The 25,397-nt window shown below is 36.1% G+C and overlaps 1 protein-coding gene across 4 annotated transcripts in view; it reads left to right on the forward strand.

The window, feature by feature from the left end:
• Nrk (Nik related kinase) overlaps positions 1-25,397 on the forward strand; it is a 97,189-nt gene that overhangs the window by 6,035 nt on the left and 65,757 nt on the right. For all 4 annotated transcript variants that reach the window (XR_015646281.1, NM_001411591.1, XM_087599836.1 and 1 more), the window contains exon 2: positions 507-572. Coding sequence is in view for 3 of the 4 variants with exons in the window: in NM_001411591.1 (NP_001398520.1) it covers positions 507-572 (66 nt within the window). In the remaining variant the exon portion in view is untranslated. The remainder of the gene's footprint in view (positions 1-506; positions 573-25,397) is intronic.

Genomic DNA, 25,397 nt, shown 5'->3' on the forward strand with positions numbered 1-25,397 from the left:
AATCTAATATATTTCCTATAAAATATTAAGAGGTCAGAAATCACTGAGGACAATGCAATGCATTCATTTTACACATGTGGTAGAATAGCATAGCATAGCATAGCATAGCATAGCATAGCATAGCATAGCATAGCACAGAACAGAATCCCAGAGAATAAATGAGTTACCTAGAGTTGTATAGTTTGTTAATAGTTCTGATATGAAGAATCAAGAGAATATTGATAACCTGTGCCATGAAAAGATACTCAATTGAAACAAATGTGAATGGAAGAAGGAATGCCCACCCTATCTTAAGGTTTTGCAGTCTAATTACATAATTTCTTAGTATTTTTTTTAATGAAGGACTATACTTAATCTAAGGACCTTATTACTCATTCTTTTGGAAAAAATGGATTCATCAGGGCACATGTTTTCAGGGTGCCTTTTGTTTTGTAAATTCTAAAGGAACAATGCAGATTGGATTTTTTTTTCAAGAAAACTGATCATTTTTGTTCTAATTTTTGTAGGATCCAACTGGAATATTCTCACTAGAGAAGACCATTGGTCTCGGTACTTATGGAAGAATCTATTTGGTAAGTGGAGCTGGGTTATTTATTCATGCTTTATTTCATAAAAGCAACAGTAATTGTGAGTCAAATTCTGAGAATGCAAATAAAATACAGTCAAATGCAAGGCATCAATATGAGAGGTGAATCATGTTAAAATATATAACTGATATCTCAAATGTCTTGTTTATTAATGCAAAAGAAAATAATTATAAAATCTGTTGAACCAATGAAAATATGATGTAAAATAAATAGCAAAAATTAAATTCTTCAGTTGAAAGGAGAAAAAAGTAGAATGTACCAAAATAATATCACTTGTTTTATAATACATTATCATCAGTGTTTTAGTTGTCTATATTGAACTTTAAGTTTAATGGTTTACTGTTGAAAGGCAAAGTTCATAGTTTTCCATATTAGTTCACATGACTCTATAAATGTATAAAGTGTGCTGAAGAATTTCTCAAAAAATGATATATTTATTTAATAATTATGTATTAAACATTAAGGATATTCCAAGAGCTATAATAATCTCTTGGGATGAACTAAAGATTGAACCAACTATATTTCCTATTCTTCTGGGGGTTATAATATGGAAAAATTACATATCATATATATTTATATTTTGTTTGAAATATCCACATATGTTATGTAAGTAAACACACAAACATAATTTTAATTGTCATGTATTAACTCTGAGAAAATTCATAGCAATATAGATGAATAAAACATGGAAGTTTATTTGGGTGAGAGGATCATTGTTGGCCTACTTCCTGGAAAGTTAAAATCTGATATCAGGGGGATAAATATGAAGTGTTGTCAAGGATATTGATACATTAAAGGCTGTATGACAGCATTAAGGGCTGACATGTATTTAGTCAAGCCTGTTTCTTATACTCTAAAATATGATAAACTTATACTTCCTCTATCTTATAATATTATTAAATATAAGGTTCTATACAAGGAAGTATTTCTTATTCCAAGGCCTTTTCCTTAAAACCATTATCACTGTCCCTAGGCTAATCGCTACTGCCCACTGACTACAGGTCATGTTTTTACTGAAAGTGTAGCAATGTCCTATTATAAACCTACAGAAAATATCTCTTGTCATTCAGACAAGAGTACCCTCTATGAGGACTTGTCTGGAGCAACATCTTCCAGTAGAGCTCTTCTCCCATGTATCTGCCAACACTAGTGTAAAAGATGCTTTTAAAATTTTGCACCAAACCACAGTCCACATACCAGCAATAGCAACATAACCATGCCCTAAGTGTAGAAAGAAGCTTAGAGAGCACAGGGAGCAGAGAAAGTGATCATCAAAAGTACAACCATTTCTTTCCCTTCAGATAGTTTCGATCTTACATATAAGCCGAATTGATTATCTACAAACTATAAATGGCACAGAGCCAAGTGTGTTGCTTATGCTGTGTTGCATTTCCTATTTGTTACCATTTTCAATTTTGCCTCTCCATCCAATGATAATGCACCTTATATATGGGCAGGAAAATACCTTTTTGATGACAGACACATTTAGAATATGCATATGGTCTATACATATTTCAATTCCTGAGTTTGTGTGTATAAATGTATATGTATGTATAATTCTTCTGACTAAGAAGTATAAAGTCTTCTCCATCACCAAATTTTGGAAATAAGGTAAGAATTAAATAAACATTCATCAGGAGTCTGATGTCCTCACCAGAAGAACAAGAAGAGAAAAAGGTATGTTATATATGATAATTTATTTTTTAAAAACTCTGAGGCTAGTATTTAATTAATAAATTTCACCCACGATGAAGATTTAAATATAGATTTTTTTTGTTGATGTAAGTCAATGAATACCATTACACTTTATTTGAGAGATATAGTGGATGGTGTTCAATTCTACTTTTACATATCCTGTAGTTGTGTTTTGTTTATTTATGTTGAATGCGCTCACTGTTTCTATATTCACTTTTGGGAGACTTGCATTGTCAACTTCCTTAGACCAAACAAAATAAATGCTTTTTTATATCAACTTTTAGTCTAGCAACTTCTAGAATTTTCTTTATGAAGAGCTAATTTTATATCTGGTAGGAAGAGCTTAAGACTGAAGACTTTTATGTTCTTTGTAGTTTGAGGCTTCTACTAATGAAATGCCTGACTTCTCTGTTACTTCTGAAAGATATTCACAGGCATAGAAGCAGGGTTGATGTTTTCTGGTTCTTTTCCTCTCAGCAGTATAAACATGTCACTCCATTCCCCTTGGTTTCCATAGTTTCTGAAGTTGAATGTGTGTTTGTGTATGCGTGTGTGTTTGTGTATGTGTGTGTACTTGTGCATGTGCATGTATATGCACGTGTGTGTGTGTGTGTGTGTGTGTGTGTGTGTGTGTGTGTGTATACCCTCTCTCTTTCTTGCCCCACCCAATAGTATTCTTTCTAAGTTTTTGTTTAACCCCTTGCTGAGTGTAGGGGGAAGTTCTCTACTTTTCTATGTCAGCCTCCCTCTTAGCTGATCCTCCTCTGCCTCTGATATATTTTACATCATTTGGGTTCCAAACTAGTTTTTTCTTCTCTCCAGAGAGGACTGTCATTCTTACCTTTTTCCTATTGCCACGGATCCTTATCTGTACTTAGGAATGAATAGAATTCTCTGCCTTTTCCTCCAGGTAGGGAGTTTATTCCTTTGGAATAAAGGAACTGGTCTACTTTCTAGTGCTCCTCATTGTGCTGGTGTCTCTTCCTTAGCTCTGTGCCATAAATACAGAGATGCCTATATGTCTGCTTCCCAAGACTTTTGCCTTTTGCCAAATTCATGCCTGACTTTTCATAAATCGCCTAAAAATACAGGATTTCTTCATGTGTGCTCATTGGTATGTCTGTTCCCACTGTAGCAGTACATGAGCGCATGCTCAGTACTAATTTCTCCTTGAAGGGGGTGCCTTTCTTCATACTTAAGACTTGTGGGCTGCTTTGAGCCTTCTCTCTGAATTCAAAAACTGTGAATATATTTTGTATACTATTTAGCTTTTTCTTGCTAATACGCTAGGAGTGATTCTCTTTCTTGATTTTATATCTTCATCTAACGTGAGTTTATATAAATTTCTTTTAAATGAATGTTCATGAAGCAACTATTCATTTTATGGTGGGATACATCAACTTCCAAGAATTTTTATAGGAACCTATTCAGATCCATGGATAGAAGATTATTTTCACTGTCAGATTTTTCTAAGGAAAAATTTGTCCCAAGATATTGATGAGTAAAGCTCTATATATGACATAAAGATTTCTCTGTCATTCATGACCCATTTTTATTATACCTCAAATTAACTTTTTTTGCAAAAAGGTTTATTGATACTACCATCATAGAAAATGACATGATTAAGTTGTCATTAATTTTAAACTGAGTATCCTTTTTATACTAATAATTCTACCTTTAGAAGTTTACGATAAATACTCCAGATTAGAAGCACAGAAAAACTCCTTGCAATGTAAAGTTAGCATATTTTGGTGAGGACATAGCTCCTTTGAACCAGGCAGATCTAATTTAGTACTTAGTGCTATGCCCTTGAATCAGTTATTTTTTACCTCTGACTATATATATATTTTTGTTTAAAAAGTCTACCTTATAAGTAGACTTTACCATACTTACCTTGTAAGTTTTGAAGAAACTGTAGGAACAGTGTTTATAGAATGTTTGACATATCGTAGGTTTCCTTTAAGACATCTATTACTGTCATTATTTTTAGTATTGATTTCACACAAAAGAAGAACTAACACTGGAATTGATAAAAAAAGGAGTTACCTTATACTTGGTACTTCACTATTTTGTGAAGCAGTATTTAGTAAAATGACAGAAGTATACATAGTGTGCTAAATTACATATTATTCCTCTTACATCCTTATTATAGTTATGCTAAATGTGCAGATGAGAAATATTGAGTTAAATTATTAGATTAGTAAGATATTGGGTGATTTCCTAGTCCATATTTTTTGCTAGATTGTCTTTCCAGTTATAAAAACATGTCTGTGTTTTACATAGATATGTAAATATATTTTGTATTAGACATTGCATAACTAACCTATACAACAAAATGGAGATAGGATACCATTCAAAGTTAATGTGAGAGTGACTCACAGGGCCCTGCGCTTTTTCAGTGCAGCCAACCACATCCCCTGCTGTTGTTTGTTTTGGTTGAAGTCTCTCCGATGTCTTCCAGCTTGGTTCCAAGGTCTCCTTCTCTGGCAGGTTTCCAGCTGTCTGCTGAGGTCTGTGCACATTGAAATAAAGACTGAGTCGCACTCTGCCTTCTAAGTCTTTTCCGTTCTTTCTTTTTATTAGACACCTATCTTCTCACTCTATCCTCATTTCTGTCACTACAAACTTGACTTGAAATTGTGGACTTCTTTTTCCTTCCTCATTCTTGGAGAAGTACTGTTCTTCCATTTTCCCCCAAGTAGGGTTAGAAATGGTAGATTTCACTTTACCTTTAACTACTAGGTTCATAGCTTGTGATTAGTATTATGTTTCATTCTTAAAAAATTTGAGTTTTAGCTTGCATTGTTGAAGCAATCTATTTTCTGAAACACTGATTTGCTGTTATTATGCCCAGCTATCTCTCTTGGGGGGATGGAGCATCATTTGTGTACTACGATGTATATATGAAGATTGGAGAACACTTTTGTAGAATACGATTCTCCTCTACCTTCATAAGGGCTCTCCAGATTAAACTCAGATCACCAGGCTTATACTGCCAGCTCCTGTAACCACTAAGCCATCTTAATAGCCTATAACCTATGTCATTAGTTGGCACCAGGGATGCTAAGAATGCAAAAATGTATTAGGATGTAACACAACTCGCCTAAACATGATATTAGCAAAGTAAAGCAGGCAACAGGACTTTCTGAGTGAACAAAATGACCACAATCTTCATGAACTCTCAGCTGAACTGATAACATCTGAAGTCTGCTCCTCCATTGCCTTTGGCATGTGATGAAGTCAGTAAAAGGAACTAAATGAGACAAGGCAGCCATTTCAAGCAAAGACAAACTCATTTGAAATTCAGTAAAAATGTGTAATATGTAGGTAGTTCTGAAACTGAAACTTACCATGGATGTTGATCCTTGGCAGATCTGAGTGAAGAAATCTTCCCCTTGGTAATCAGAAAGTTAATTCAGGAAAATAATAATGTGGCATTATAGTCCCGAGCAAATCCCTGACCTGTTTTTACTCCGGAAGTGCAACAATAATAGTGGAAAACTCGTTTTAAAAGGCTGTCTAATGTATGGCTCTTAAACACTGCTACTGGTTGCAAACCTTACCAGACAGGTGGGATTTAGGTTCATTAGCTGCATTTTCTGCATTTGAATTTGGAGCAAGGAATGGGAAAAGACAGGAAGGAAAGAAATGTCTTCAAAGTTGATGACATACAATTTATGATATTTAAAATTAATTTCCAAAAATATGGTGCTGACATTTGAGTTGCCTAGCCACTAGGTCTATTGGATGGGAGAGTGAATATTTTTTCCTTTTAGGCTGAAATTATACTGTTTATTTGCCTACCAAATGTCTAGCACTGTGAATGCTTTCTTTTTAGGTAGGAAAGTTTCCTCACATCCTTGCCATTTTGCAAATATAGCTCAATTCAGTCAGCCAACAAATATTACTTGAGTGCCCACAGAGAACACAACACTGGGCATTTTATCATACATTGCAAGCCTCTAAGGCAGGAGCTGAAGCTGAAGATTAATCAAAGCCATAGGCATACCAAGCTATTGTCCCTTCCTAATACAACATCCCAATTCCAGAGCTTGGCCATGACTCTACCTTCCTCCCATGCCATGGTTTCTTTTTGATAATATGCCTCTGGTATAAGTATTAGTCTTTTCCAAGTAACATGAGACTGCCCTAACATAAGAAGTATTAAAAGTGGGGCTGGGGATTTAGCTCAGTGGTAGAGCGCTTACCTAGGAAGCGCAAGGCCCTGGGTTCGGTCCCCAGCTCCGAATAAAAGAACCAAAAAAAAAAAAAGAAGTATTAAAAGTGTGTGTGTGTGTGTGTGTATGTATGTATGTATGTATGTATGTATGTATATGTATATATACATATATACATTGTTTTGAATATTTAAACCACTCATGATGAAAGTTTCCAAAAGTTATTGAATTCATATTATGTACCATATATTGAATTGAGTAGAATGTAGTAAGATAATCAAAACCTATTAGGAGGCAATTTTTCTTGTCTTACTTAACTGGGACCCCATATTAGAGGAAGGAATGATGCTAAGAGGAAGCAAGAATGATGAATTCTATCTTGGCAATGGCAACCCTCAAACCTTGGAATGGAGGTGGGCATCTGAATTTTAGGGTTGCATGGTTTAGTTTGGTTTATCAAAACTTGTGTGTCTCAAATAATCTTGAAGAAAGAAGTAGTATTATAGTTACAGAAGAACGAGTCATGCATGAAGTTTTCCTCTAAGATCATTAATGTAGTCAATATAAGGATATGCAAGTCTTAAGCACATGTATAAAATCAGTCATACTCCCAAAGCAAATTCAGTTAAAGTGGTTGAAGAATCAAGAGTTTCTGCTTTGTTTTAGCCTTTAGTAGTTTCCCACTAGGTCACCGTCACATGCCATTAGACACTTTATAAAATAGCCCTTGCTTTATTGAAACAAGGAATTAGAATTGGTTTTAGGGCTTCTCAACGTTTTACACTTGTGTACTAATGTCTAAGATACTATTGCGAGTAGTACCAAATGTAACTCTGTGAGTGGTGTAAACACGAAAGTGGAGGTTCTTAGAAATATATTTTATTCAGCAACAGTAATGGTAAAAAAATTACAAAGAAACCTATTAGCCAAATCAAATGAAAATATAAAAAGCGAACAAAATACACAAACAGGACTTCAGGCTGCAGTTTTTATTTTTCTCTGCTTATCTACACCAATATTATAATAAATTGCCCCTCTACAAAAGCATGGGGAAAGGAAAAGGAAATTAGATGTGAATTTTGTGCTATTAAGTTGGAGAAATAATGGCACCATGGTGTCTTATGGGGCATCTTTTATTATAAAATAAGAAAGCTTCTTTAAGTTTGCCTTTTTAGGCACAGTCCCTTTATGACTAGAAAAAAAGAAGGTTGGATTGTTCAGAAACCTTTTGAGGTGGGAAAATATTGATTATATTCTAAGCACTGCCAGCAACATTTTGTATAAATCATTAACTCCAAGTTAAATAAACAAACAGAAAAAACACCGCCATGATGAAAAAGCACAGGTCTATGAGTCCTTGAAGGACAGCTTTTCTTGACTTTGAGAAAAATACTATGATTTGTGACTTTAACATTATCCACTTTTAGAGACTGTGGCCTCCAGGTCTAAACACATCCTTAGTTCTTACGTTGCCCCTGGCTTTTTGCCATTATTGCCTTGGCATCTCATAAGAGCACTGTGATGTAAACACCTTACCTATTTGCACACGAGGGAAGTGAACATGGAAAAAATAACCAACAAACTGACTAAAGTAGTAAATTAGACATTTCAGAGGAAACCCCACATTTCCCTAGTCCATAAGTGTGTACTCCTAGCAGTCTTCTTAGCATGTCTGAATTAGACTAAAAACATTCTATTAGATATCAAGGGAAAATAAGTATCGGTTTGCCCCAAGTGTAAAATAACCATATTTACAAAACAAACAAACAAAAAACAAATTAAGCTCAGGTCATGATGAAGATCATTAGCAATGTGTCCCTAGAACGCACTTCTTTTCCTTCCTGATGAGCACTAAGACTGTCAGTCTTAGGACCTTTGTCTGAAACTTAATTGAATTTCAGAACTGGATGGGCACAAAGAGGTAGGCTTTAAAGAGTGCTCAAGTTCATATCTGCACTCCTCCTCAGACTCCTAGAAATCATTGAATGGTACAGCAATGCTTGCTGATAACACTTCCTATTATCTAGTGCTCAAGGTTCTACTCATGAGTCCAGGACCATTCCTCAGTTACTGTTCCTATTATTGGTCACCCCCCAAGTAAAAGGAAAACACTGAAGAATCATGTAGAGTTAGGGGCTTGTAGGTAACTGATTTCTTTTTCTTTTTATGATCTATTTTTATTATGTATACAGCATTCTGCCTGCATGTATGTATGTATGCCTTCAGGCCAGAAGAGGGCACCAGATCTCATTATAGTTGGTTATGAGCCACCAGGTAGTTGCTGGGAATTGAGCTTGAGACCTCTGGAAGAGCAAAGTGCTCTTAACCTCTCAGCCATCCCTCTAGCCCATTGACTGATTTTTTTTCTTTTTAAATGTTCTCAAATTTTTAAAGATTTATTTATTTCTTTTATATGACTGCTCTATCTGCATGTACACCTGCATGTGAGAAGAGGGCATCAGATCCCATTACAAATAGTTGTGAGTCACCATGTGGTTGCTGGAGCTCAGGACCTCTGAAAGAGCAGTCAGTGCTCTTAACGTGGGCCGTCCCTCCAGCCACGAGAACTGAATTTTTTATTAACGAAAATCTTCAGTAAGAAAATTCAGAGGAGGAGCTATTAGCAGTTGATAGCTGCGGCAAGAGACAGTGTCATTTTTTCCTAAGAGTGTAGCCCACGGTAGACTCATGTCCCAGTGGAAAGGAACATATCCAAAAATACATGGCCAATAGAAATTTGACTTAATGGGCTTTTAAAGAGGGGCATGATGGTTGACATGTAAGTGGGTAAAGTAGGAATAGATACAGAAGGAGTCGGCGGAGGCGTGGATATGATCAAAACTAACAAAACTAAAATAAACATGTTTCGATGTGTGCATTCATAATAGATATGCTTCTAGTAGCACATATAAAGATTAGACTGAACAAAATTTAAGGACCCCTCTTTCTCTGCTTAAGAACATAATTTCTCCCAGAAAAGACAGGAAAAAAACGACACATCCCTTGGAAGGTTACACAGTGGCAAAGGATGAAACATGGAGGTAGACAGGAGGGGGTTGGCATTGCAGACGTGGAGGTGAGAAGGAGATGTGTGCTGTTTTAAAATATCCTTATATTGTTCCAATCAGGTGGGACTGCATGTTTCAACAGAACTTACTGCTTGAGCTTTCCCTAGTGGTTAACCTCTACAAGAGTTTTGTAATCAGCCAAATTCCTCCCACCTTGACATAAAACAGTGTTGTGATGAAAACCAGTCAGAAGGCTTGGAGTGCATGTCTAAAGAGTAATTAGTCTTTAAAACTGTTATACAAGTTCTATTGAAAGCAGGGATTCAAGTGTACTTTTTCTCTATTTTGACTATCCTGGAGTACCCAATATAGTGAATTGCATATGGCTGGAATAGAAAGACATGAGGGATAAATAAAAAGGAATCATTTCCTGTTTCCATTTTCTATTGTCCACATTTATGTTTCTCTTTACCTTAAATATTATCATTTAACAAAGAGATAATTTAAAAAAAACACTGTGAATCCAGAAAATCTATATTCATCACTTTTGTACTCTTTGGAACAAGCACGGTACTTTATACAAATGGTGTTTAGCATGTACTTCTTCGATTGAAACTAAAAGCACATGTGCAGAAGTGACCTCCTCTGAAATGACACTTTACTGGTAGCTCTCTGCAGATGTACCTTGATGGAAAAGCCCTATGACACCCTGCAAAGCCATTACTAAAAACAGCTTAGCTTTTCAAATTATACCACATAAGTAACTTTCTATTCTGACTTTTATTTCAAAAGATGGTACTGTGTAGAGATAAATATTTCCAAAGGATGGAAATATTAGCCCTGCTTTTTATTACTCTCTCCTGAATGAGTCATTTAGGACACTTGAAAGAGTATTTTTTTCTCACGGTACTGTAGTTTGCTGTAGTGTTGTTGGCATGGCCAAATAAGATGGTTCAAGAGAGCTTCATACCTTCAGGAAGATGTCTAGAACATGTACAAATATTTCCTGACTTGGAAAATTGGCAGCCATTAGAAAGAAAAACACATATAAATAAGAACATACAAGTTCTTGCTTCCCTTCACCTTCTACCAATGTTCGCCAGTTTCTGAACTATCCTAAATTTTATTATGCTTTAAAAGAAATTAAATGGCCCAAAATAGTAAACTTTAAAAGATTTAGTAGCATAAATTTTTTAGCAGCTCTCCTTCTCCTTCCTTACCAGCTCTGTTTCTGTGTCCCTACTTCTTTCTCCCTTTATTCCCTCCCACTCCTCCCCCTATCTCTTTCTCACTTCCTCTCTCCTCGTTGATAACAAACTTGTCTTGATTTACTAGATGCTTTTCCAGCCCCAAGGTCCTGCAATACTATTAGTCAAAGACAGTCTCTCCTCCCTCCCTCCACCCTGCCCCCTCTGTGTGTGTGTGTGTGTGTGTGTGTGTGTGTGTGTGTGTGTGTGTGTGTTTATGTATGCTTGATTTATGACCCGTTAATACTTTTTTTGACATATCATACTTGGCATTAGGTAGGTATATTCAGTCCTCAGCTGCACTAGTGACACAAATAGTCAGCATAGACAAAAAGGTGAAAACTAGTTGACGCCTAAAATGGAGTAGTGATTTTTGTAGAGGACAGAATCCAACCAGTGCATTGTGGAAACAAGTTTGACTGGTGTCTTCAACGAAACACTACTACTCCTGAAACTACACAGATAGAATTAATTTTATGACTGTTTTTTGAAGGAAATTATTTAAAATGTTTGTTGGCACCTGGTATATATAGCCTGACTGAAATGGAACATAGATGTTTTCTATTGTACCCAAATCTGAATGTTTAGACTCAAGAGATTACAGAAGAATAATCACTGTCAGCTTCCTGCCCTAAGACTCCTTAGATGGATTATGAGGCTAGAACTATGCAGATAAACCTAAACATTCCCCAAGTCCCTCCAATGAAATGTGTGGGTATATGAAGTTGAGAGTTTATAAGAATCTGTTTAAATATGGTCAATGAATATATGCAATACAATGTTTATAAAACAAGAGCAAAATAATTATATCCATGATTCTCTTAGAACAGTTATAAGGCCTTCCAGGCACTATAAAAATAGGACAATAAGTATTTTTTAACTTTTTACTTTTTGAGATTATAATATAATTACAACAATTCTCCTTTCCCTTTTGTCCTTCACCCGCTCCCATACAACCCTCTTGCCCTCTTTCAAAGTCGTGGCCTCCTTCGCCTTTGATTGTTGTTTCATGCATACATGTACATGTATGCACATGTATACCTCTGAAGATAACTTGGATCATTATCAGTCTGGATAATGTTACTTGTTTGTACTTCAGCGTTATAAAATGAAAAAGACCAGCTTTTCTACAACATACACACACACACACACACACACACACACACACACACACACACACAACTCTTCAAATACTAGTTTCTTTGGAATTCTGTAGGTGTTTTATTTTTTTCTAGACTGCTACACACTTGATAGATACATGAGATAACACAATCAAGCCTTATTCCGTGAGCGTGTGTCTGTAGGTTCATAGGACTTGCTTTCTGTTTGCATTAAAGTAAGAAGAATGAGAGGTAATCTAAACACCTTTGCTGAGTCCTAATTGAGTCTCCTATTAAAAAGCATCCATAAAATCTAGATAACAGACATCACTTTTAAGTGTTGTCTGCAGAAGCATTATGCCAATCAAATTTGCTGGCTAATTATTTTGTTTTTTTATTTAAATATTATATTTCAAGGCCTTGTTGATCAGGTAGGGAGTAAACAAACAAACAAAGGCATGTGTGTTAAAAGGACTTAAGGCCAGTTTGCCTCCCAAATGCAGAATATTCACGTACATTTCAATCTCATTGAGCAGACAATAATTTTGAGCACAAGTGTGGCCCAAAGGTGTATACTTATATTACAAGCACTGTTGTCCATCTGAAATTAGAATTTAGCTGACCAAGCTCTACATTTTACCTGCCAGCTTTACCTAGTCACAAATTTATTGTCTGTTAGCCCTATATTAAGAAATAAGAGGGGTCTTGTCTTACCAACCTGCCATGATATGGTAAGGAATGCTGAATCAGCTTAACTCAAAACTGCTGCCAAAGGGTGGAGAGGGTTGGTCTTCTAGGCCTAAAACAGCTGCTTACTCCTCCCTGCATATAACAAATGTTGTCCTGGGCTTCTTTTGGAGCTCTGTAGCTAGGCTTCGTTGCTGGCAGCTGTCAGGGTTCACTACGTCCAGGTGAGTAATTCTTTCCTCCGAAGGGCTGAGTCAAGCGAAGGAGAGTTTTCACCTTGGCATGCAAGGAGAACATTGGTCTGCTCATTCTACTAGACTGGAAAAGACAATCAAAGTCACTCTTACTTACTCTGTGGCTTTTTTTTCTTACTGTACAAGTACAGGGCTCTAGGCTATTGAGCTCATTGGTCTTTGTCCAGCTTAACTGCACCAGATGTGAGTGCAATCACTTAATATGATTGCAACAACTGTAAATCAATAATGTTGATTATTCTTCTGCTGAAAGATTATATATTCTATGACAGAGATGAGACAGACCAGTCCCAGAAAGATTAGTGTTGTTTAGAACTCAATCTGATGTAGTCCATTTCTTAGCATTGTGATATATCACTCTTAGTGTACACGTGGTACTATAACCTTTATCTTAACACATACAAAGATGCCGTTAGTTTGTATATAGTAGAGAATGGAGGTAGACTATCAGCAATGCTTCTAGCCATTGTATCACCTACTTCAAAATATCAATAGCATGGTCCAGAGATGCTCCCTCAAGTGCAACTCACAGTCTCCAAAACAAATAGAGTACCCACAGATTTTATGAAGATTTCAAAAGGAAGTCTTGAGTTGATGTGGCATCATTGGTTATGCCATGTGGAGAATTGCTGCGACCCAGGGGAAGGAGAAAAGAACCCTGAGCAACATTGTCTTTTCCACTACCATCAATTCTCTTTCTAGTGCTTCCTAAAAATTGTTTTTTAATTTAAAAGTTGAGAGTTCATCACTGTTATATGTAGTTAAAATAAGGTTTTGATTTCTACGCAATAAAATTCACATAACGTTAATTACTTACTATATAGCAGATATCCTGTATACTGTGTGGAAATTAAAACATTTACTTTTTCATACCAGCACCATTAAGTAGTTTTATAAGTGTTACTTGCTTTTCTTCTTTAAGTTTTGTTGTGACATTTGTGTGTGTGTGTGTGTGTGTGTGTGTGTGTGTGTGTGTGTGTGTGTGTTTGTAATACACATGTGGTGGTCAGACAATGACCTGCTGGAATAGAGTTTCTCCCTCTACCATGTACAACTTGAATTCAGGGCCTTAGGCTTGACAGCAAGCAGTTACCCACTGGGCCCCTTTTTCAGCCCTGTAACTTGTGATTCTAATTTTATCTCTGAAATGGAGGGCTAGCGAAATAATTTACCTAAAGTCATGCAGTAGGTTGTTGCTAAGCCAGATTTGAAACACTTCTTAGGCATACAAAAGCCCTCACTTTTAACTATGCAGTGTCAAATTATCAGGTACTTGTTAAAACAAAAAGGAAGCCTCTTCCTGCTTGGCAGGTGAGTGATAAAAGGCAGGTTCTGCCTTGGTGTCTCAGAAGGTGTTTATGATAAGGCTCCTTTGTATACAACCTTTGTAAGATTCTTTTTTTTTCCCTTTAATTTGTTAAGTCTCAAAATTTGGGCCTTTCAGATAAAGATGGAGAATTAAAGAATTATCTTTTTAGTAAGTTGATGAAGCCAAACTATGTGGCATGTTACAGGGAACATGGGGAGCTTTGTGAGAAATTACTTATTTGTTTATGACATGCTTGTTCTGAATGGTCAATAGTTAGGGATGACATTTTTGTCTCAAAGAAAAGGCATTTTTAAAGAATAAATGTATAGATTTTATGTAAACCATTTCAAAAGTGAAGTGACCAGTACAAAATATGTTTTGAAACCATCCAAAGCAGAAATAAATTAGACATACTATTGATATTACACTATACAGTTTCAAAGGCAAAAGTTTTCTTCCAAATAACTAGACAGTGTGTGTGTGTGTGTGTGTGTGTGTGTACACTTAAACTTAAGAGAGACTAATGTTTTTAATAAGAGTTCTTTCTAGAACAACAACTGTTTCATGAATTTAATTTCATGTCCCTAACAAAAACTAATGCAAATGCTTATATTGACTCATCTTTTTGTAGTTAAATTTATTCTACTCCCCTGTTCCACAATGGGAGCACAAACTTCGATATCACACAGGTCTGAATGTAAAACTTTATGAGATAAATAGCTTCATGGGTGGAATATCTAGGAGGGGGGTCACTTAACTTCCTTTAGGCTCAGCTTTACTAAACAATGGGGACAGGGGAAATCACTATGAAATGGAGTTGTTGCTATTATCCTTGAAAAAAAACTTGTAAAACCTTTTCACCCATGCTAGGAATTGTTCAAAATGTTATTACTGAAGGTGGGGAAAATGACCAAGGAATTATTTTTTTCTTTAGTATCAAGCTTATTTTAGAGCTATAGGCAACTAAGGAATGCTCAGAATGGGAGAATTAGTTTTCCCCAGGGAAGGACACAGTAAATAGTTATACAGTAGCATGCGGTCATCCCCCAAAACAAACATAAAAGTAACAGTATATATACCGAACAGATTATATTAGGGATGCATGTATATATGCATCTAACAATTAATGAAAAGGGTGGGAATGCAATTTAAGGGACATATGGGAGGGCTTGGAGAGAGGAAAGAGGAAGAAGTAATATAATTATACCATAATCCAAAAAGTGAAATTAAGGGGCTGGGGATTTAGCTCAGTGGTAGAGCGCTTACCTAGGAAGCGCAAGGCCCTGGGTTCGGTCCCCAGCTCCGAAAAAAAGAACCAAAAAAAAAAAAAGTGAAATTAAAAATTACTGCCCTGAAAGCTTAAGTAGTTGGGAAAGAATCAAACTCTACTGCAGGTCAGAGTGGAAAGGATTCCTTAGACATGATAGGTCTCCCACTAATTTAGAAATAAAAAACCCAAGTCCTCAGCAGGGAAATTACATATTTAAGGTCACATTAAGTAAGGAGGTCAAACCTCATGCTTTCTAGAAAACATGTTCCTTTCTTTTGCTAATTCGCACATTCAAGGTTTCCAGATACTCACTGATACTCTGATTTTCAGGTAGCAGTGATCTAGAGAGGTGAAGGTGAAATAGCTCCCTTTCCCCCTGCTTCTGTACCAGACTGCCAACGATGAAAATGTAAATGCAGGCGCCCATAGCACTAGCTCTTGTTAGTACACCAGGGAAGTCTAATCCTTCAGAAATTAGATGTGATTTGAATGTTTCTATGAGATCTTCTGAGCAGTAGCCACGAGTAAACAGTATAAAGTAGTTTATTTCCAGGAGTCTTATTGATATGTACAGCAGTTCAAAGAGAGACCAAGTGAGTTCTGTCTTTGCCGTGTTACCCCATTTCCTGCGTCGTTCCCTTGAGACATTATTTTTGCTGTTCCTTTGAATTTTCTCTCCTGACTCTTTCCTATTGAGATACTAACAGTGATTAGTGAAGTGAAAAACTTTGACTGCCACGAATTTTCTTCAGATTTTTTTTTGGAAAGAAACTGAAGATATGGGAAAGAAATTTGTTCCTGGCTTGCTACAGCCATTTTCCACCACATTTATTTCCATATGTTATGTATTATTATGTAAAATTTTAGGTAATTTGTCCTAGGCTTATTAGATGATGATGATTTGAAAGTAGGGTAGTCTGACCTGCCCTGGTTTAAAATATCTGTTTACATTGCTAATGCCAGAAATGTCTGGGACTAGGAGGCAGTAATGCAGGGCGAATGGATGATGTAAAATGGAGGAGGTTTCAGTATTTTATTCCTTCTAGAGGAACCCACAATTTGATAGGAATAAAGAAACTCTGGGCAATGTTGTAACCAGAGCCATAGGAGGTCTTGGACTTGGACCCCTCTGATGGAGTATAATACCTTTATTTTTATACTGAGTAAGTTTGTCAATTGGAGTACACACCAGTTTGCACATACACATGCCCAAGGTCAACATGAAAATGTTTCCATTTGGGAACTACTACTGCTAAGTTGAACTTCAGATATGAACTAGAAATTGTAGGGAGGGTTTATTGATTTATTCAGAAGCTAGAATACTTTAAGTGTAAGTTTTGAGAACATACATTTGACTCGATATGGTATGGTTTATAAAGAGGATAGTCCAAAATTATTTCCTGCAGAACATTTTACTTCATTTTTCCACATCTACATTACTGGACATTTATGCATTTTAGGTCATCTTACCAGGAATCACATTTTATAGGCATTTTATAAATTAAGAAGTGCATCAATCATTAATCCACTGATTAACAGTTTAGGGAATGGGAATAGTTCTCATCTTAATCTCAAGGGAAACAGGTCCAAGGCAAGTAAATTATTTCTGATGGTTGTGTGAGAGGAAGAGGGAGAATTCCATAACAAGGGGAGTTGCTCCCAAGAAAAGCAAAGCCAGATGTAGCACCTCTGTAAAAGGAAAGATCCTTAAGGGCTATGTGGGAGGGGTTGGGGATGAAGGCAAAGTAGAGGTTATCCAATTGCCCTTGATGGAGGGAGCCTGGTTCTCTCACTTTTATGGGCTCAATTCTCTTTACTTGGAATGACCCTCCACTAACCCAACTTCATTTAAATGCAAAGAAACAAAGAAAGACTGAAGGACATAATCCTACCCCCTAAATTAAAGTGCTGAACAGCTGATTGATACGACCAATTCAGAGAAGAGACAACACACACTGTATATTCAAAGCAATGGTTTAAATTTATTTGTCAGTTCAGGAAAACAGGCTGCATTAAGTCAGTGGAGAAACAACTTTCTCAATCTCCTTGCACTGGCTATTTTATTTGTTTACCTGAACCTCATCTAGAGTTATGGAGCCTTTTAAGTTCTCTGGTAGAAAGGGAGTTGACCTTTGGGCCAAATGCTGTAAGACTTCTTTGATATGATGGAAAATGTTGAAGTGGTCATAGGCTAAGGACTTAAGCTGAAGAACAGAGAAAATAGGGACTTGGTCATGTAGATGAAGCTGTTTTAAATTGACTGATAAAGAAAGAAAAGGTGAAGTTCTGGTTGTGGCTAGAAACAGAACTGGGGGACTCCTGATGTTGGAAGCCATGGCTTTTGCTGTCCCTTTTTAAATCTCTTTCCAGTTATCAATAAAGCCTGCTTGTCTAGATGTCTTCAGAGTACATATAGTTCAGAGACTATGTTCCCTTTAAAACGTGGTTCTGATTAATCCATTCTTGGATCGTCCAGTTGGTTTTTGGTCAGTTAACTTGAGCCTTGGACTTTAATACTATTTCTTTTTCATATTTGGCCATGTAAAAGGAGGATTAAAGCACATATCAAATCTAAGCAGCAGGATTTAAACCAAGCCAGACTCATGAACTCTTGTTCTTACTCCTCCCTTCCGATGTTAGACATCTAGTCCCTACAGCATCACCAATGTTTTCAATTAAGGAAACCAGTTTAAGTGGCATGTGGACCACTTTCTTAAGGGAAGCCCAGAAGCCAGTGCTAAAATCTTGGCAGATAATAAAGGCAAAATTAAAATCTAGTCACTTCAGATTTACTAGAAATCTGTTGAAACTTCTATGAAACCCCAGGACGTTAACAGCCCCGATGGTAAAGGATGGAGGGCCGCAGTGTCTTTCAAATGTTTTTGAATACCCCCTTACATCCTTTGGAAATCTACCATCCAACTAATGGAATCCAATAACGGGAGTGGTTATTTAGCTGTGTTTTTGCTCCTTCTCATCTGGCTAAGCCAAATTCGTAGATTCTATGTTCATGTATTAATTCCTTTTACGTTGTCATTCTCAAAGTCAGGCCTCGCGATCACCAAGAGCATCAGTATGATCCAGAAACTTGTTAGGAATGTAGAACTCTTGGTCCATTCCAGTAATATTGAAACAAACACAGCTAGCTGGGATTGCCAACTGGGTGAAGCAGGAAGCTTGCTTTAACAGATGCTCTCATTCTGGGCTTACACCTAGTGGGAGAGGCATTGCTGAACAACATTTCTTAGTTGTATTCCATCCCTGAAGTTGCTATCATCCTCCCATTTTACATATAACCTACAGTTAGAATCAACTACTAAACAGAAGATAAGCACATTTTTCGTTGAATTTCACGATAATTTGGCAAAACTTACTTAATCTCCTTCCCAATCTCATGAATATGGGCTGCATACTCAAACACGCATACACAACACAGACTCACGTCCACAAAAGCAAAGATGCAGTTAGAAATCATAACTATTTATCATTATTTAGACATTCCAACAACCCATGAAAAGAAAAGTATAGATTGTCTTCTTTATTCTGGGAAAAATCTAAGGAAAAGGATGAACTAGGCAAAATTTCGCCCATGTCAAGCATAAAAATTTCCAGGTTAAGTTCTTAGAACATATAGGTTTGATGAAGAAATTTAAAACTCTCCTTCACAATGAAAATAAATTATAAACCATGAAAGTATGTCTTTGGGCATGGATAAAAGCAAACACCCTGACTTTCCTGCTCCCACAAATCCCTAGAAGTTTAGAAATACACACAGCCCTGGTTTTGATTATAGAATTAGTTACTTTTCTCTGCGTGGCATATGTATTCTGTTAGTGAATTGGAAACTTAAGCAATTTGTTCCTTACATCTTAATACACAGTCGAGTAGCATTTTGGGACAGTCTTCACAAAGTTCTTTCTTGGCAAGTTAGTGATGGCAGCTTAATGCACTGGTTTGGAGTAGTGTAACAGCATTCTGCAGTAAATTTCTCTGTGATGATGGCTTAGAATGTACTAAACGTTTCTGCAGAACTTTCAGATCTGGAAACCTGGGCAGGAATTTTCAGAAAGGGCAGAAGTTGACAGTAGTGTTAGAAAGAGCTGTAAGCTCTCGTGGTAAGATTTACAAAGAGATAATTTGGAGGTGATTTAAAGACTTTTGTTATTTTCTTGCCAAATATATTCATCCATCTTTCCTGTCAACTTTATGACTCCATTTGAGAGTAAATAATGTAATAAGAGAAAGAATGTTTGTTAAACCACGTGTTTGGATAAATTAATTCTTGGTTAGCTTATGCTGGCTGAATATATCATTCAAAATGCATAGCCTCAAGCTACTACTAATGTTTTATATATTCCTAGCAAGAAACTGAGGCAATATTAACATCTGTAAGCCACATGAATATAATATTCTATTTAGTTAATGAGCTTCAGATGAAACATATTCGAGCCACAGAAAGCTCCAATCCATATGGATTCTAGCATATGTCACTTATGTTTCTCTTAACCCTCACCCTCATTGACTGAGTCCAGATTCACTACATTCTGGTACATAGTACTTTAAATGAATGTGCTGTGTGATAAAGGTTCTTAAGTTCTCAAAGAGATTCATTTTCAGTAATTGTAGGCAACACTCATTTTGTTGTTCTATTCTACTCTTCGGAAAACAGATCTTAATTTGAAGGGAAAAGAAAGAAAGAAAGGTGACAGAATGCATGTGCAATGAATGCAGAGGCTGTTACAGAATGAACAAGTCCAGCAACAGGAGAGCAGGGAGGATGATAGGAAGGGAGTGGAGAGAGTAAGACAAAAGCATGCGTGAAACTGCTATAATGAAACCAATTATTTGGTATACTAACTTAAACCAGGAATAAAAATGAAAACAGTGTTGGTTGGTGTCTTAATCCTCTAAAAGTGCAGGCAGTTGGGTAAGAAACAGAAGCTTCATCTAGATTCTCATAGCCAGCTATCAAAGATATGGAAGAAGGAACTCAGAAGTTCACTTCTTGCTGTTTGTCAGAGGATTGGAAGTATTTTGTGATATTAATATGTACAATATCAAGGCAAGAAATGAGAAACAAAATAGAAGAATAAAGAAAATCAGTCTAAGAATCTAAGATAATGAATAGAATAGAATAGAATAGAATAGAATAGAATAGAATAGAATAGAATAGAATAGAATAGAATAGAATAGAATAGAATCAGAGACTAGAATAGGAGGGCCTTTCTGGCCTTCTGAGTGAGTGTATGAATAACTGCAATCAGGCATCACTTAATGATGGTGATTCATTCTGAGAGAAAAGCCTTCCATGTTAGAACTCCACATATTATAGACATATATTATACATTATATACAATATATTATACATATTCTATAGTTATATATTAATAATTACTACTAACCTCAGGTATATTATATTTTTATGAGTCCACCTTCATATATGTCATCCAACATTGGCAGGAGTATCATCATGCAGCAGATTAAAACTCTGATGGTATTATATCAATTTACAGAGAACTGCTAATTGTTTTTAGTAACTCTCAATTAGTTAAGCCCAATCAGAAGGACTCATCATTGGCTGGTGGTAGGTGTTTTATTACAACTCCAGCAAAACATGTTTTAAAACTATTTCCATGTATTTATGGATAGGCAGGAACATACTTAGCTGCATTTGTCGTATTTCTCATTTCTATTACAAATCCCATACATATGTATATGTATATATGTATATAAATTATATGTCATATAATTAATAGTCAAGACTGATATTTGAAAATTTGTGAACAGGCCACATTCTTGGTGCCAACTCATCTCCCGCTTCTTTTGCTTGTATGCCTCCCCCTCTTCTTTTTGTTGTCCCCCATCTTTTTTGTTTGACCCTATTTCCCTATTTATTGGCCAACCACTTTGTCTCCTCTCCCTTCCCCTCTTTTACTCTCTGTTCCTCATCAACAAATGGACTCTGATTTATTAGAAAACTTTCAACAAATGAAAGACAAGAAAATGCTTTTCATTGTCCTTCTCTTAATCTAAAGATTTAATAAAATAGAAAATTCTACTAACTGATAAATCAATTATCAGAACTATAATATAGTAAAACATATATGTATATAATATGTATATATGAATATGACATGTAAAAACATAATATGTATATAATATGTGATCACGTGATTACATATATCTACTAAAACTCATAAAAATGTACACTAGATGAGCAGAATTTATAAATGTAAATTATCCTTTAATAACCCTATCCAGATTATAACTCAGTAAATTTATGCATATTGTGCATCAGGGAGCAAGGCATGAGACATATACCTATATTCGCAGAACTTGGGAATGAAAGGCAGGAAGACAGGCATTTCAAAGTCAGTCTAGGTTACAGGAGCAGAAGCGTCAGATAACTCAGAGATTTGCTGTGAGATAGTATTTTTTTATATATGTCAGGGGAATTGCATCCATGAAATCTCAACAATACATTTGCCTAAAGTTGACCTGAAATATAATACTAGTTGACTTATCAATATGGATGGGGGAAATTCTACATTGCTTCAGCCCTAGAGCTACAAGAAACTAATGGCTTCTGAGAGAGGGAGAGGGAGAATCAGGCTTCTCCTTGTATGGGTCATCCAGTTGCAGTGGTCAGCCCAAACATATGTACATGTAAGCAACACTGAAGGGATTCAGCTGGCTATAATCATAAACTGATATGTTCATGTATATTTATATAGCATTAATAAATAAGAGATCATGAATATTTAGGGGAAAGTGTGAGAACACAAAAGAACTTGGAAGAGGGAGGGGAAATGATGTACTCATATATGAACACATTAAAGAATAAGAAAAATAAAGACATGAGACAAATGTGTAGATTAATTAAGAACAGACAACCAAAATGCTAAAAATGTAAAAGTCTAAAGCCAAGCTCACGGTAGTGTTCACACCTTTTCTTAGGTAACAAATAGGAAGGCTGGAAAGGAGGTTGCTTATATCCAGAAATTTGAGGTCCTCTTGGACAACATAGAAAGACCCATCTTACAAAAATAGCAGATATAATTTGATAAAGAAAAACATGGATACTGAGATTCCATCGGCATAATAATATCATGCTTGACCAGTAACAGACTTCCTCCAAGTGACATCAAAAGGTTACTTTCGGTTTTTGTATTTTGTTTATGTGTGTATAAACTGAAGGGGTTGGATTAGAATCTCATTAAGCTAAGGCAGTTCTCCATTGAGGTGAACTGATTTGCAGGGTGATGGGGGAATAGAACTGTTTAAGTGTCAGAAAGTAAATCATCTGTCACAAAACAGGTGGAATGGATAATGTCACGTGAAATTTGAGAAACATCTGTTTGCCTATATAACAGTGCCTGGGTCAAGAAGGAGCCACCTGGTTGAAATGATGTATCAGGTTGCAAAAATGGGAATCTGGCTGACCCAGGACATTTTGGTCAGTGGGAAAAATAAAAAGACGTATCGGTTTTATATTTTTTAAAGATTGTTTTACTTTGCTTTCTGGGGATTAGCTCCCATGCTAGCATGGGAAGAAGAGAAATGAGTTAATGAAAAGTCGCCATCATTTTGAGGATTATGCCTAAGAAAAGAGCTTGAAGCTAAGACGAATGAGTACTGTATTCTGAATCCGTGACTCCCTTGCATTCTTTACATTGGCTTGCTCCAATGGATTTCGTTCATCTAGGGGAAGGAGAGCACCCTGTGTCACTGATTGCATCAGTGGGAAATGGGAATGCTTAATGCGTTTATGTAATTTTCTTAATTATGTTTTACAGACCTGGATTTACCTTCCTAAGCATAACGCAAGCATACACAAAATAGAAACGATAGTGAAATGATGATGTCAACAAAGAAATAATAAGAAGCAAGGCCAAGCACATTCTCTTGCTGACCTTGCTATACGTACAAGGAGTACCTATAAGTGCTTTGCAGGAAAGGTTTCTAGTGATGAATACACTTATTTCAGTGACTTTACAAATCATACATAGCCAATCGCATAGATCTTAAAGAACTTCTGATATCTTCAACAACACAATTGCCCTCTTAACTTCAGTACCTTTAGCAACCTTAAAAACATCCCCACTGTATTCACAATGATTTCTTTTCATGCTTTTTCACAAATGTAATTGGTGTGATGCCAATTGTGGGTGCTACCACCCTTAGGCTGGCAGTCTTGGGTTCTGAAAGAGAGCAAGCTGAGCAAGCCAGTAAGTATGATCCCTCCATGGCCTCTGCATCAGCCCCTGCTTCCTGTCCTGCTTGAGTTCCAGTCCTGACTTCCTTTGGTGATGACCAGCAATGTGGAAGTGTAAGCTGAGTAAACCTTTACCTCCCCAGCTTGCGTCTTGGTCATGATGTTTGTGCAGGAATAGAAACCCTGACTAAGAAATAGATAAACGACCAGCTTTCCTCTGTTGTGTCTTTTGTTTTACCTTTTGTATTTAAACAGTTTATTTTGAGATACTGTCTGTATAGGGAAAGAAGTGGAAATTTTTTTAAATGTCAGTATTTGTTAAACTAATTCAACCATTTCCACTGACTAATGATGCTGCTCTTGTCAAAAAATAGCACACTGTAAATATAAAGATTTTAAACTTATTTTGTGTAATTGTTAGTGCTAGTAATTATACTTGTTATGAACTTGGCTTAGATCTTTAGCCTTGCATAGAAAATAAGATAGCAGCATACAAAGTGGGCTTTTTTGCTAGGAAATAATTATTGAAATAATTTTATAGTCAAGATAAACAAGAGGCCTTTAACATTGACTGTGAATATGGTGAGATATGATCAATCACTGTTGCAGTACTACTAGTTAAGGCCAGTGCAATATTGCCATCAGAAGGAGGCTAATGTAGTTGGTTCTAGGTTAGTTGGGGCCATATAGGGAAATTCTGTCTCAAAGCAAATAAAAGGAAATGAAACAAAAACAAAACAATGCAGACAAACACAAGAAAGAAAATGTAATTGAGTCTTTGTTAAAATAAATTCTTTTCCTTTACAACAGTTTAACTGTGAATTTGAATTTAATCGGAAGCAAGTTTGGAAAAATATATAAATGTCATCGTTAGGGCCTTCTTTAAAATCCAAGTTTTTCTCACTGATTAGCCACGAAATTTTCAAACAGGAAAAGAAAAGCAAACGAGATAATTATCCTGCACTAATTAAACCTAATCATAAGACATTTCACAAAGCAAGGATTACAGGAAAGTCATCACCCATATCTAAAAGGAAGAAAGAAAATATTTTAAAAGTCTCAGACATACTTTCTTCCTCATGATTTTACTTTGACTGAGATTATCCAGAGATGTGTTTCAAAGGATAAAGATGTGTCACAGAATATTTTGGTACCAGGATATGGATCATTTGATGTACAAACAAACTATGTAGAGAAAAAGTTGGCTCCAAACTGGATGTATTTGTGGCTTTAACTTTCCTAAGTCAACATTTATGATGAACACAATTACTGGCAGATGTTAGAACTGGTGTAGGGAGAGTTGTATTTACAGCATCTTTAATGCTTCTCAGCAAATTTTCTAAACTTATTTCTAGTAGGCAATACATTTTTGGCAGCATGGGACTATATAGTACATAGACAGCAAGCTTATACTTTGTTTTGAAGTCTTATGTGGTTGGCTTGAAAGCAAAGTTTTTCACCATTAAAAAGATAGAATGTGGGGTTGGGAATTTAGCTCAGTGGTAGAGCGCTTGCCTAAGAAGCACAAGGCCCTAGGTTCGGTCCCCAGCTCCGAAAAAAAGAGAAAAAAAAAAAGAAAAAAAAAGAACATCGAAAAAAAGATAGAATGTAGCAAGAGAATTTATAGCACATTCATGTTGGGGACAGGCCTAGGGAGAGAATAATATTGTATAGATGGTAGACAAGGAAAAATAGGTACTTGGTGAGATAGTAGAATAGAGAAATCTTATGCAGTCCAACCCAAGTCATTGCATCATGATAATTACATTTGTGAAAAAGCATGAAAAGAAATCATTGGAAGATAGCAGGGATGTTTTTTTAAGGTTACAGAAGTTAAGGAGGCAACT

This window comes from Rattus norvegicus, chromosome X (assembly GCF_021556685.1).
Source record: "Rattus norvegicus strain SHRSP/BbbUtx chromosome X, alternate assembly SHRSP_T2T, whole genome shotgun sequence".
In the NCBI taxonomy this organism is placed as follows: Eukaryota; Metazoa; Chordata; class Mammalia; order Rodentia; family Muridae; genus Rattus; species Rattus norvegicus.